The 12,516-nt window shown below is 52.1% G+C and overlaps 6 protein-coding genes across 6 annotated transcripts; 1 reads left to right on the top strand and 5 right to left on the bottom strand.

The window, feature by feature from the left end:
• Positions 1 to 84: 84 nt before the first annotated feature.
• Positions 85 to 1,458, bottom strand: AA0111_g6973 (hypothetical protein; the record flags this gene model as incomplete). The annotated part of the gene is made up of 2 exons (XM_028653254.1): positions 85 to 807; positions 856 to 1,458. 2 exons carry the CDS (start codon positions 1,456 to 1,458, stop codon positions 85 to 87), a joined length of 1,326 nt encoding a protein of 441 aa, XP_028505415.1.
• Positions 1,459 to 1,838: 380 nt separating this feature from the next.
• On the bottom strand, positions 1,839 to 3,015 carry AA0111_g6972 (hypothetical protein; the record flags this gene model as incomplete). The annotated part of the gene is made up of 2 exons (XM_028653253.1): positions 1,839 to 2,465; positions 2,518 to 3,015. The coding sequence occupies 2 exons, from the start codon at positions 3,013 to 3,015 to the stop codon at positions 1,839 to 1,841; spliced, it is 1,125 nt and encodes a 374-aa protein (XP_028505414.1).
• Positions 3,016 to 3,903: 888 nt separating this feature from the next.
• On the bottom strand, positions 3,904 to 5,512 carry AA0111_g6971 (Beta-xylosidase; the record flags this gene model as incomplete). The annotated part of the gene is made up of 4 exons (XM_028653252.1): positions 3,904 to 4,033; positions 4,092 to 5,113; positions 5,178 to 5,431; positions 5,488 to 5,512. The coding sequence occupies 4 exons, from the start codon at positions 5,510 to 5,512 to the stop codon at positions 3,904 to 3,906; spliced, it is 1,431 nt and encodes a 476-aa protein (XP_028505413.1).
• Positions 5,513 to 6,518: 1,006 nt separating this feature from the next.
• Positions 6,519 to 8,537, bottom strand: AA0111_g6970 (hypothetical protein; the record flags this gene model as incomplete). Its single annotated transcript, XM_028653251.1, has 4 exons — positions 6,519 to 6,704; positions 6,756 to 7,358; positions 7,408 to 8,357; positions 8,411 to 8,537. 4 exons carry the CDS (start codon positions 8,535 to 8,537, stop codon positions 6,519 to 6,521), a joined length of 1,866 nt encoding a protein of 621 aa, XP_028505412.1.
• A 1,134-nt stretch (positions 8,538 to 9,671) lies between these two features.
• Positions 9,672 to 10,258, top strand: AA0111_g6969 (hypothetical protein; the record flags this gene model as incomplete). Its single annotated transcript, XM_028653249.1, has 2 exons — positions 9,672 to 10,020; positions 10,080 to 10,258. 2 exons carry the CDS (start codon positions 9,672 to 9,674, stop codon positions 10,256 to 10,258), a joined length of 528 nt encoding a protein of 175 aa, XP_028505605.1.
• A 199-nt stretch (positions 10,259 to 10,457) lies between these two features.
• On the bottom strand, positions 10,458 to 12,036 carry AA0111_g6968 (hypothetical protein; the record flags this gene model as incomplete). Its single annotated transcript, XM_028653248.1, has 2 exons — positions 10,458 to 10,942; positions 11,001 to 12,036. 2 exons carry the CDS (start codon positions 12,034 to 12,036, stop codon positions 10,458 to 10,460), a joined length of 1,521 nt encoding a protein of 506 aa, XP_028505606.1.
• Between the last annotated feature and the right edge of the window lie 480 nt (positions 12,037 to 12,516).

The following is a 12,516-nucleotide window of genomic DNA, read 5'->3' as shown; positions in this document are numbered from 1 at the left end:
ATTTTTCACTGAACGGATCATGCGGGAACGATGATTGGCATATTACAAAAATGGTATTATATCATCGCGACACTAAGCGTCGTCTTAATTATACAAAGTAAGAACGTCAGTAGAGTTTGAGTACTCCGGTTGGCACTCCTCAGTATATCCGCCAAAAAGTGCGGCTCTTTCTTGAATGAAATCCTGGAACGCGCTCTTGGAACAGCTCTCTCCTGGGCCGTCAGCACAAGACAGCGGTTGTGGATCCTTGTTAACCAAAACTCGGAAATACTCGTCGGCAGAGAATCCGTAGCTGTCGCATGTCATCTTCTCAATGGCAATGTTGGACAAGAAAGGTAGAATTCTTGATGACCTCCATGCTCTCGAGTGGTTGGGCCTGTCGAGCGGCATCGTGGCGTTAGGGTCGTTCGATCCGGAATAGGCAGAATTGTTGTACAGGCCCATAGCGACTACGACGGTAGGAGGCAACTCGCGATGCGTGAAGGAGACATAGAGATCCTGGTCAGCCTCGTCGGCGAGCAATTCGATGGCGGAAGCGTTGAGCCAAGGAAGGCCAAGGGCGCCCGACAGCTGTGTGCTTCCATAGCCGGTGTTGTAAAAATACATGATATCATTCATGTACTCGAAGGAGAGCCACTCGTCCTGGGAGAAGAGGTCGAGAGAACAGAATGGGGAAGAGCCACGGATGACAGTCTCGTATCCGCACAGCTGCTGCATGCCCACAACATCATCGGCGGTGAAGTTGAAGGCAGGAGCATACGCATTCAGACGATCGACGATGGGCTTGGTGTACGTTTCTTGGTATTGCTACAGGAGTGTTAGTCGTGGTCATCTTCTGTCACTCGAGATACGTACAGATGACTGGTCACTACCGTAGGAAGAGCTGTACTTGGGGCAACCCTTGTAGGGTGTCAGAGAATCCGCGCCCCGAGCAGCATCTTCGCGCACGGAAACGCGTTTGGTGTTGTTGCTCTCAGCCACGAGGCCGTCAATGAATGAAGACGCACTGAGCTCGGTCCTCTCAGCAGTTGATGTCCACACACGCTCAGGGTCCTTGAAGGTGGGATAGCGCAGACGGACGTCAACACCCAGCTTGTATGATTGAAGCCTGCCGACGGAAGTGAGGTCTTCTAGCTCTTCATCGCTTATGGGTGTCTCCCACTTAGAAAGGAAGGATAGGGGTCCAGCACTTCGCCAATTCGCTGTCGTGTTCTTCAGCTTGTCTGTGAAGGGCTCAATGTACTCCTCATAATCAAAGTCATTGGCGTAAATGGCGGCATGACGGATGAGGTACGAAGCGCGCGTCACGTTGCAACCCTGAGGTGGCTTCGGGTCAAGGCGCGGATCTTCGAAGTAAGGGGCAATGCCGGCAAGATGCTGCAAGGGGTCGAATGAATAGGCCGCCTGTGCGGTGGCCGCATTAGCAACTGCGAGAAGAGACACGAGAGCCGACTGCATGGTGGACGATGAAGGCTAGATCGCAAGCCGTACCTGAGAAAGTAGGGAGACATCATCGGCTTTAAAAGACTGCGCGAAGCAACAAACGATGTCATTGTCCGGATTGAGCCTGCCGTACGCTGTGGGGACAGCCAAAAGCAGGATGCGCTCGACGGCTATGGAATGATATGACGATGTTTGCCAGGTACCAAGCAAGGAAGCGAGCTAAGCTTTGACTACACCAGCCACGTCAGCCACCATTCAGAGCCGCCTCACCGTCTCCACACATGCACGCTGACGCACCTAGGCTTTCCGGCTCCGCAATGCATTCAAACAAACAAAAAAATATTCATTCATGGGTATTCGGCAACAAACTCAATCCTGGCATTATACCGCCTCCGTCACACTACGTTTGCGCGTCTCTGCAGCGTCTGCACTTTGAGCTCCAACACTTGGCACTCGTTCTCCTTGCGGTGTAGATCTCTCATGAGTCCCTCCTTTTCTGACCGGAGAGCCTGCAGCTTGCCTCCGATGCTCTCACGGTAGCTTGAATGTTCCTCCAGTAGCGCTTCAATTCGGTACCAGTCCATCTGCCCGCTTCCCGCAGAGGCACCCTGGCCCCTTAGACGCGAGATCTCAGCATCCTTGGCCTTGATCTTCGATTCCAGATCGGTAACTGTTCCTTTCCATGCCTGGTGAGCTGTTGCCCGGTTCAGGTCATCGATGCTACCACCTCCCGACGTTGCCAACTGCGCGACAAGGTCCGAGTTTCTCTTTTCTAGTTCGAGAGCTCGTTGCTCAAGAGCTGCCACCTTGGCCGCAGTGAATAGATCTGTTGTATCGCGCCGTTCGAGAAAGCTGCCTGGACGCCCTCGGCTCGGGCTGCTACGTCCGGTCTGTGCATGCAGTCGCTCCACTTCTCTGGTCTTTTCCGCAAGCTTGCTCCGTACAATCTGTACGTTTAGAAGATCTTCATCGCGTAATGCTTTGGTCGCGTCCAGTTCGCGTCGACAGCTAGCTAACAATCCCTGCACCATATTAGCACATGGCCTTCGCCAGCTCATTGTCTCTTGCACTTACGCGAATCTTGATGTTGTTCTCCACGTCTTCGTCTCGAAGGCTCCAGATGGCCTCGTGTCGCTTCCACCACAGCTTCTTTTCCTCTTCTAGCGCTTTCAAACGCGCCATCGTCTGCTCATATTCCTCAGGCTTGACCGTTAAGATAGGGTTCGCTTGTTCGATATAGACAAGCTTGGACATCAAGGCAGCAAGCTGCGACTCTAGAGGGCCGGGAATGTGCGGTGCGGGTGCTGGAGATGCCGGTTCCTGTCCTGTGAGGCTCATTTTGATGGCAGAATGCGCCAATGACTTCTTCAGTGGATACGGGACATCCTCTTCATTGCCATCCAGTGTAGAGGACCGCGAAGTCGCATCGTCGTCTACTGGTTGCTCAACAAAAGTTCTCTGGTCTTGATATTGCGGTCTGTTTGTGGGGGCAGCATAGCTAACGTCGTTTCCTACTTTCTGAGCGACCAGGTTCGCTGTGGAGTTAGGTTGCTGTCGTTGCATTTGCGACATAGCTGACATTGAGGTGTTTTGTGGACCTCGGGTGTACGGCTGTTCGTCTTCTGAACCTAGGTCAGAGTAGTTGTCCGATTCATAGCTCCTCGATTGTCTCTGCATCTGAGGCGAACTCATCGATACGGGGCGGCTCCCTGACTGTAAAGATACGATCGAATGGACTGATGAAGTGCGTTTAGCACCTGGGTGTACGCGGTTCGGTGCCCACATCCTGTGCTGGCTCTGTGGTCGGGATAGTGCTATTGGGAAGCGTCTGCGTATATGACGAGACCAGGGGGACTGAACGAAGAAGCTGGGTTCAGCTTGGTTTGTTCGGATTCAGAATGAATTTGATGGCCTTTGAAAATTTGAGGTTCGAGTCTACCTCTATGTAGTCTACTATGGCCATGCTTTGAAACGATGCTGAGACGTAGGGGTCAGAACACAGATATCTGCGACACAGACATATGAACGACAGCCGTATCAGGCTAAAATTGCTGCTCAGCCTTGAATTGCAAGAGTCCGACATATCCTGCCTGCACTTGGTACAACAAGTCAAGTCCGTACGTCGAAAAGGCCCCACTTCAAGCCCTATCTCTCGCTGGTGTAACATAAAGTACTGCGCGAGTCATGTTACGGTTTTCCAACAGTTCAAACTAGAAGGAGTGGGGCGCTACGGATGCTGGTCTGAAACACTTGGAGCCGCGATCTTGTATCAACACTACCCGTTATCACATTGTGTCTAACTCGTATCCACGCCCTCTTGCAATGGATGCCTCAGCCAAGCTGCAGGCACACAATTGTGATGAGATTACGGACTTGTACGTGCACAATGTCAAGCAGACCATTCTCGATATTTAATATGACTATACTACGCCGTGATGTGAACCGAGACATACTGTCTTATCACATATCGTAGCGGTCTGTACTATGCTTTACGGGCGTGTATAGAAAGTAATCGAATGACGCTACCTTTTCTGTGCCATTGATATCAGATGCTGCCATGCCTACAAATGCGCCAGTAAAGCTCCCGTGTCTGTTTTCGCAAAGTCAGCATACGCATGTAGTGTGGCTAGAGGGGACAATGAACTAACGCTTGATGACCGCCACACTCATCACTCAAGATCGAAGCATCGTAGACAGGTCCGATATCTGTCAGGTTCGCCTGTCCCTCCAGAGCGTAGCGAAATTGGAGCTCTTTACCCCGAATGCTCAGCGCCAATCTAACTTTGCCCTCTTGCGGCAGCGGCACCGGATCTGCGAGGGGGAGTTTCAGATTGCCATCCGGCCATGAAGCTTCCGAGCTTAAGATGAGCAGTTCGCGCTGACCGTCAGAGTCGGCAGTAACGGTCAGGTAAAAGAAGTTGAATCGACAATAGTAAGCAGTCAGGCCTGCATAAGTGCGTTCGTCGTCTGGACTGAAGCTAACGACTGTTTCTGCGTCGTACGAGAAATGCGTTTGACGACGTGCAACAAGAGCTTGCTCAAACCAGGATCCAATCGCCTCGCGTCCAACGAGGTGCAGACCATTTTTAGTACTAAAGATACGTTCTGGTTCTGGTGTACGGAGCCATTGGAAATCCTTATGGATACCGTCGCTGCTGTCGAAAAGGTAGCGCTGCTCAGACCAATAGGAGCTGTCATCGCGCTGTGCTGGCAGTTCGACATGGAGAGACGGAACAGGTCCATTCTTGACATACAGCCAGTCATCCTTGTCCCAGTAAGCCTCTTGAATCGCTGTCTCGCGTCCAAGAACGCAGCGGCGGGCCTGGGGAGTTGGGCGACCGGTCAAATGAACGAGGTATGTCTTGCCTTCTGGGGTGTCGACTATATCTCCATGACCCGCTCTTTGCAGAGATGCCAGTGGTGCGTCTTTGGAAGTAAGTATGTACTTTTGAGGATGAAGTTCGTATGGGCCCCAGATATCCCGGGATCGCGCCAAAGTGCAGGCGTGCTCGTATGCTGTGCCACCTTCAGCAGTCAACAAGTAGTACCATCCGTTCCGCTTGTATAGATGTGGGCCTTCTACAAGAGCCAGATCAGTACCAGGGAAGATGGTCTTGCATGGGCCGACAAGCTTTTTCGCTTCAGCATCATATTGCTGTAGCCTGATGCCCTGAATGGAGATACACAAGGTCAGCGTCTGTCATATCGATTGACCATGATAATTGTGTACTAACAGCGAAAAACCGCGGACGCCTTCGATGGTCTTGTAGCATGTTCACGAACCATTTCGTGCCATTGTCATCGTGAAATAGGGATGGGTCAAATCCTGAGGAATTGATGTAAACGGGGTCAGACCACGGACCCTCGATGCGATCAGCAGTGACAATGTAATTGGGCGTATCTTTGAATGAGCCATCTTTGCGTTTTACATCGGTGTACACCAGCCAAAACTTGTCACCGTCATGTGTAAGACAAGGCGCCCACACCCCTTGAAGATTCGTTACAACAATGCGCATTTACGGTCAATCTCGATCGAGTACGTACCGCAACTATCGGGATCACCGCGCATGTCCAATTGGCTTTTTCTATTCAAAGGGCGGCATAGGAGCTCCCAGTTGGCGAGATCTGTCGAGTGATGGATCTGTACTCCTGGATACCACTCGAACGTGGACGTTGCAATATAATACTAGTTTGACGTTGTCAGTTGATGTCACATGGTAGTCTCGATATACAAAGTTGGATTGTTTTCTAATCGTATCAGAATAGCCCATACCATGACTCTCATGGCATCGTGGCTATAAAACGGAACAAAATGTAAAGACTGTAAAACTCACTATGTCGTCCAATTAGCTTACACTACTCAAGCAGAACATTACGATATCTTACCGTCATTGCCAACACGTAGAACGGAGGGATCCGCGTTGAAACCTGGAAGAATAGGATTACGAACCAACGGCATGATGGCTACAGACTTTTCTTTCTCAGTTTTAGGTTGCGACACTCTTTGCACGATTGATCAGCTATATATGCGGCTTTTGAACGACGAGAGATGTAGGCGATTGCCCGCAACGAATTAGCCGGCTGCGAACCGCCTCTTTTGCCGGCGCCTACTTGGCCCCAGTGTTCTCTCCACCCCGCGCCTGAGCCGACATGCAACGTCACGCCGAAGGAAGCATAAAACTGGAGCTGGTGATCGCATGCTTATAGCCATGTCTTAGAGCATGTTGTTACGAGGGGTGCAAAAGAACGTAAAACGACCAAGAGCGAACCGGTTCAGTTTTCGATTGTAAGTGAACGAAGTCAAAGCATAATGATACGTCACCAACAGCCATCAGGCAGTTCAATACTAGTCAGAGTATTTGCAATGATCGTACCAATTCCAAATGGGGAAATGCCACGCTACAAGCTGCCCAGTGACCCACATGCGGCTCACTTGACACAATTTAGCAAGCATTTCTACCTCGTGCAATAGATACCAGAATCGGGCTGTTATAGTCCCGTTCACACAAGTGGTGATCCTTGCAACGCTCCCATGCTTGCCGCAAATTAAACCGCTCGGTGTTCAATTAAGCTCTCTAGTCTTGGTTTTCTGACACACTTTCGTTACCTACTTCTCGTCTTTCTGAGTCTTGATTGTTGGCAGAATCGTGACTTGTTGTCTGGTCAGCATTTGCTGAAGCGACGACACCTGCAGGAGGGACGAAAGTATCGCCTTCGTCCGTATCGAGCTGCATCAGGAAAGTTTCCCAGATCTCGATGAGCTAACATACAAGTTAGTAGGCCGTAGGGTTTGATGCCATAGATGAACTTGCCTCTTTTTGTGCTTCTACAGCACTTTCCAGGAACGTTTCGACGCCTGACTTGAAGTCTTCGACCTTCTCCCTCTCAAAACGTTCTAGTTCGCTACGCATCAGCCGACCCATGTCATCGAAAAGCAACCTTGCTTGATGAACTTTTCGCTCAGCGTCTGCAACATCGGCGCTGAGTTGGTTCAGACGATCTTGCTGCGATCTGCCTTGCCTCAAAAGCTTGTCCTGGTTCGTTTTCCGCTTCTGTAACTCCTGCTCAGCAGAATGCCAGGAATGGTAGGCCTTCTGTCGCTGCTGGAACGCGGTCTTTACGGAACCTATCAAACGAATGTACTCGTCTATTACGATGCCCATGGTGAGTATGTCTTGTTGGGCCTGACGCTCGTAAAGCTCCCGAATGCGAATCTGAATGTCGGACAAACTATCAAGCGGCGCGGACAAAGATGGCGATAACTCAACAGCGGATAGAGAATGTAGAGAAGCCGAGAAGTCTCCACAAGCCTCGGCTAGACCTTTCCGTTGTGTGACTACAGCATCTGTAGCTTTGAGAAGAGCCTTTAGCTGCGCTTCAAGAGCATCGAGATAGATTCGGCGGTCGTGGAACCACTGCAATACCGTTAGCGAATCGACCTGTTACAGAAACTAACATACGTACGTCATCGTGTTCCACGAATTTACCACTGCTACCACCGAGCATGGAGCCAAACATGCCTTTGCTCTCAGTGAGACCGGGGTCTTTGCGCTCCTTGTTCTTGATGTCCATGCTGAAGGCTTCGCTTTCAAGGAACAGCTTCAAGTCACTGTCATGTTGCAACACTGGATGAGCAGCGGCCTTGTTAAGCATGCGCTCCAGAGCAGAGCGTCGTGACTCGACAAAATCAGCTTCAAAGCGACCAACAGCCTGCTTCTCTGGCGGCGGAGGAATAATAACTCCAGGGTTGTTGTTGTGCAGTTGTGTGTATAACCAGAGGAAATCACGGTAACGGCGCGAGACAGTGAATTCGGGTTTGCGGTAGCCCTTGGAAGTCGTCTTGGTAGTGACGGCGTATTCTGTGTGCGAGCTCGTGAGGTCACCGACTTTGTGAGGGTCGCCTACAGAGATGGCAAAGGACGGCTTAGCGGCCTGCTCAACGCTGACACTCGGCTGTGTCTGGCGCTGAGGTGCGGTGGAAGACGGCGCCTGGACTGGAGGCGGTATTCTGGCTTGAGAGGAGGGCTGCTGCTCGTCGTTGTCGTCATCGAGGTCGACGGAATCCATCATGCCGCGTAGCGAAGGTGTAGAGGCGCCGCCCGGGGCGGGACGAGTGCTTCGCGACGCAGCGGCTTCTTTCTGAGGCGGCGCTGGAGGGGCAATCTCGGTGCCTGTCGTCGGCGAGGGAGCGCCTAGAGGGCCGAGGGGATCATCGACAGCCTCGAGTTTGGTGGACTGCAGGCCATACTGCCGCCGTCGGGGACCGCGTCCAGCGGGTGAGCGCGGAGCAGAGGCAGCAGTAGGGGCCGGGTCTGCAGACGGCTTGGTCGAGGGCGCGGGAGAGTCGGTGTCGAGCGTGTCGTTCTGCTCTACCTTGGACGCACTCGGCGCAGGGCTCGACCGTGAGGGCACATCTGGAAGCCTGTCAGCTTTGCGCAGTATCGTCGACAAGACAGTAGACACGCACCTCCCCACGGGGAGCTCTCTTCATCTCCAAGGTCCATTGGCGCAATGGTTGGTTGTGTGCGGGGGTGGGTCGAGTTGAAGTCGCAGGTGTAGTAGTAGGAAGCCGCATGCTCATGGCAGCTATGCATTGGCGCTGGGTTGGCTATGACATACAGGGTCCACTAGTCGCGCGACGCCCATTCCTTCACAACATCATACTACAATTACAGACCAGCACTACCCAGGCTCACTTTCCCATGTTCGCAGGTATAGCACACTTTGCCGTCTTCAGATTCCAGCCTCATCAAACCCCTCGTCTGACCCAGTCGCTTCCCAAGATGCTCGACCCAGCTCTCAACGAAGACTTTGGTACCCTCAGCCGCTGGTCTCAGGTAGGTCGTGTTCACTTCAAATGCGTCAATCAAGTCATTGGCAGACCGACACTATCTACAAGGTTGCACTTACTGCCAAAGCATTAGCAATCATGTCTCAAATCTTCTTGCAGAATCACCATACCGGGTACGTGAGACATGCCCACTATCCCAGAATCCGTCGCGCATACACGGCGTAATGGCCATTGACGTCGTAATGTCAAAGATCAAGGCCACGGCGCCGCCATGAAGCGAGCCAGCCGAGTTGCACAGCTGTCTGGGCACGGTGAAGCTTATAACATTGCGCGAGTTGTGAGGGTTGCTGCTGGTTGGCGCAAATGTCACAGATTCGAGCTTGAGGATTTGCCCAAGGATAGCATCGTGGCCCTATGCAAAACCATCAGAGCCGCATCATCGAGTTTGAAAGACAACCTGCATCGTAGTCGCTGGAGCTGATTGCGTCGAACTAATGCTTCGTGTTAGTCTGGGTGTTACTGCAAGGTATCCACGGCGGTCACCAACCCAGTGTTGGACTTTTTCAAACGGTGACAGATCATCATCGCCTCCGCTCTCTGCAATCTTCGCGCTGTGCTTCCGTGCAAGACTGCCCATATTCGAGTCTTGTCAATGTAGAGGATCATTCATTGTACGGATCAAGCAAGTATGCGCGATGCATTAGGACCTCGGCATCTCCAGCAGCGCTAACTTGTTTGAGCCGCGGTATCAGAAATCAGAAAATATCCCTGGAGAGCAATGAGACCAAAAGTTCCATCCCACGCGCCTCAAGCCCGCCTGTTGAAGCAACGTCTAATCATGGACTCGTCCAGTCTCTTCCGTCAGCTACTACGCATGCCGGTAGTACATCGCACTGCCCTAATCGCGCCTACGCGTCCACATGCGCGCGCTTTCGCCATGCTCGCACCCCCGCTGCCGCATTCACGCTTCATGTCTATCCCCCGCATCATCCAGCCGAGCTTCTGGGCCTCCATGATACCCAAGCCACTCAAGACCCGCTCCGAGCAACCTAGGCGCAAAGAGTGGAACCCCGCTACCCCATACATCATTCTTGGACTGCTCGTCGGCAGCCAGGCCATTCAGATACTATGGTTGAAGCAGGAGAGAACGCACAACCTTCGCAGAGCCGAGGCTAAGATTGGTGTATTGAGGGAAGTCATTGAGCGTGTACAACGAGGCGAAGACGTCTCGGTTGAAGCAGCTTTGGGGACGGGCGACGCAGCAGATGAGAGAGAATGGGCGGAGGGTAAGTCGGCACTCTGAGACACGAATGCTAGAGACGTGTTGAAAGCTGACATGTCTTAGTTCTCAAAGATATTCAGAACGAAGAGGCTCTCTTCCAGAGTAAAAAGAAGAGAAAGGCCCTGAGAGATGCTGCTATGCAAGATGTCGCCAATACGCCGGACAAGGACCAACAGGAGACAGCAAAGCGTAACTTCACCAAACAACAGGTGGAGAGCGTGGGCGGAGTCAAGTTTTACTGAACTTCGAGATAGTAGGTGATATGACAGTTGACATTGAACTGGTATAAAAGCTTCATACTTGCGCGGGCCAGCCGCCAAAGCGAAAAAGCACGAAGCTCTAAAAGGAATGGGTATCGAACAGCAGTGAAGATCTGGCATCTAGCCAAGGCCAGTCTCTCGTTCCCAACCCGTCATCATTCGCCTCCATCATTAAGAACACTCATGCCTCTTCCTCCTCAGATTGTTCTGCCTCCGCTCCCCCTTCCACCTCCGCCTCCTTTGCGGCTCTCAGTCGCTCTCCACGCTTTGCGTTACCGGCGTTGTTGGAAAGCTTAGTAAAGCCCCTTGCCTCAGGGTTGTCGCACAGAAGCGCAAGAGTCACACCTCCACGAAGAGCGTCATCAACCGTCGCCTTCTTCTGCTGGAGACAAAGACAGATGCGAGCCAGCCGCCTCTCCAAGCACTTCTCGCTGACGTCCGTGAGTTTGCCACGTACCACCTTCTTGTGGTAGATGGTAGGTCGGACCCAGCCGCGCTCGTGCACAGCCAAGGCTTCATCGAAAACATGGTGTGCTGCGGCTTCCAGATCCAAGGGATTGAATGCTTGTTCTACCATGAACCGCGTTCGGTGGATGGAGTTTGCGCTGTCACTGACGTTGGAGATGTCGATCATAGACTCGTAGATGCGGCGTACCCAGTACATGCCTAGAAAGCAAATTCAATCAGTTCATGTTGGGAAGCTTGTGGTTCTCCTGCTACTTACGTCCATGACGCTTGACACGCTCGACATCTGATGCGAGAGACTTGGGTGCTATGCGGTTGCGCTTCCGGTATGCTCTAGCAGCTGGGCCAGACTGGAACTGTCCGGTGTATGCTGGATAGATCGGCTGAGGGGGTGGAGGAGCGTTAGGATCTACATCCGGCTGAGGCTCCCAAGCGATGGGGGTGTAGTCGTTCTCGTTGAGGGTCTCGGATGGAATGGTGGTTGAGCCAGTAACAGGGATGGCAGATGGAGTTCCAGATGGCATGTTGGATGGCACGGCGGCTACATCATCGAGCAGAGTGGCAGTTGGAGCAGAGGAGGACACCGGACGAAACCCGTGGGAGCGCATCAGGTCATGGTACATCTTGTCCATGTTGAGCTCAGACATGCGGCCAATGGCCCCAGCCTGTTGACCTGGACTGAGTGCCCCCGACAGTATGCGTGCAGCGACAATCTGAGGGTCGTCCTCGCTGTCAGAGTCGTCGTTACCTGGCATCTGGTATTCATCGTTGAGCTGTGCGGCGAAGTCATTGAACATAGTTGCTGAGGGCTCGTTACGGTCTTGCGTTGGACCGAGTGCAAGCCCCAAAACCTGCTCGAAGTCATCAGGAATATAGTCGGCATTGTTGTGGTGGCCGTCAAAGTCGTCGTGTCCAAAGTCGACATGGCCAAAACTGTCGTGTTCAAGGTCGTTGTCGGGTATTGCAGGAACCGTTGCAAAGGCGTCACGCACGTCAATGTAGCTGTCGTGATCGTCGACGTGTTCATGATGACCGGCATCGTTATGCTGAACAGAGTTGTCGACAGATGACTCAGGGACATTTGCAAATACGTCGCGTACATCAATGTATGATGGCGAGCTCTCGAATAGAGCAGGTGAGTATGGGGCAGAGAGCGAAGGAGTATTGATGTCGTCGTGCTCTCCAAGGCCTTCAACAGGTAGCGTGGGAAGGTTTGCGAAGGCGTCGTTTACATCAATGTGCCAATCTGAGGTCTCTGACCGAGCGGGAGAGTTTGGATCATCGGATGAAGACATTGTTGCTTGAAAAGAGTGGTACCAGACCGACGATAATGTAGAATGGAAGGATAAAGTGTTCAGTGACGACCAGCGTCAGAAGCAAGCAAAGTTAAGAAAAGAGAGAAGTTGGACGATGACCGAATTGATGAGTAGAAAGTAAGTTGCTAAAAGGAAAAGAGTAGAAGCTGTCAAGACGTTATACTAGGTCCATGTGCTGCCCAAGCATATCATACTCCCATTGTCGGGACGTACGACAATAGCGCGCAACTCTTCGCTGCAAATGACCCTAATAAAAACTGGAAAAGTCTCGCAACTCTCATTTTTTCTGTATTGTTTAGACAAACGCGGCGAATCAGATTCAGTCGCTTCTATTGTACCAGGTGGGGAGCGAGAAGGTTCACCTGCTAGTAGTTTCGAGCCGCCTTCACCTTCACTTATTCCCAAAAGGTGTGGCTTATCGCTGCAACAGCTCCTAATGTTCAGCAGCAACAACAACTC

This window comes from Alternaria arborescens (assembly GCF_004154835.1).
Source record: "Alternaria arborescens strain FERA 675 chromosome Unknown contig_15, whole genome shotgun sequence".
NCBI classification, from domain to species: Eukaryota; Fungi; Ascomycota; class Dothideomycetes; order Pleosporales; family Pleosporaceae; genus Alternaria; species Alternaria arborescens.
This window is presented reverse-complemented; position numbering and strand designations above follow the sequence as displayed.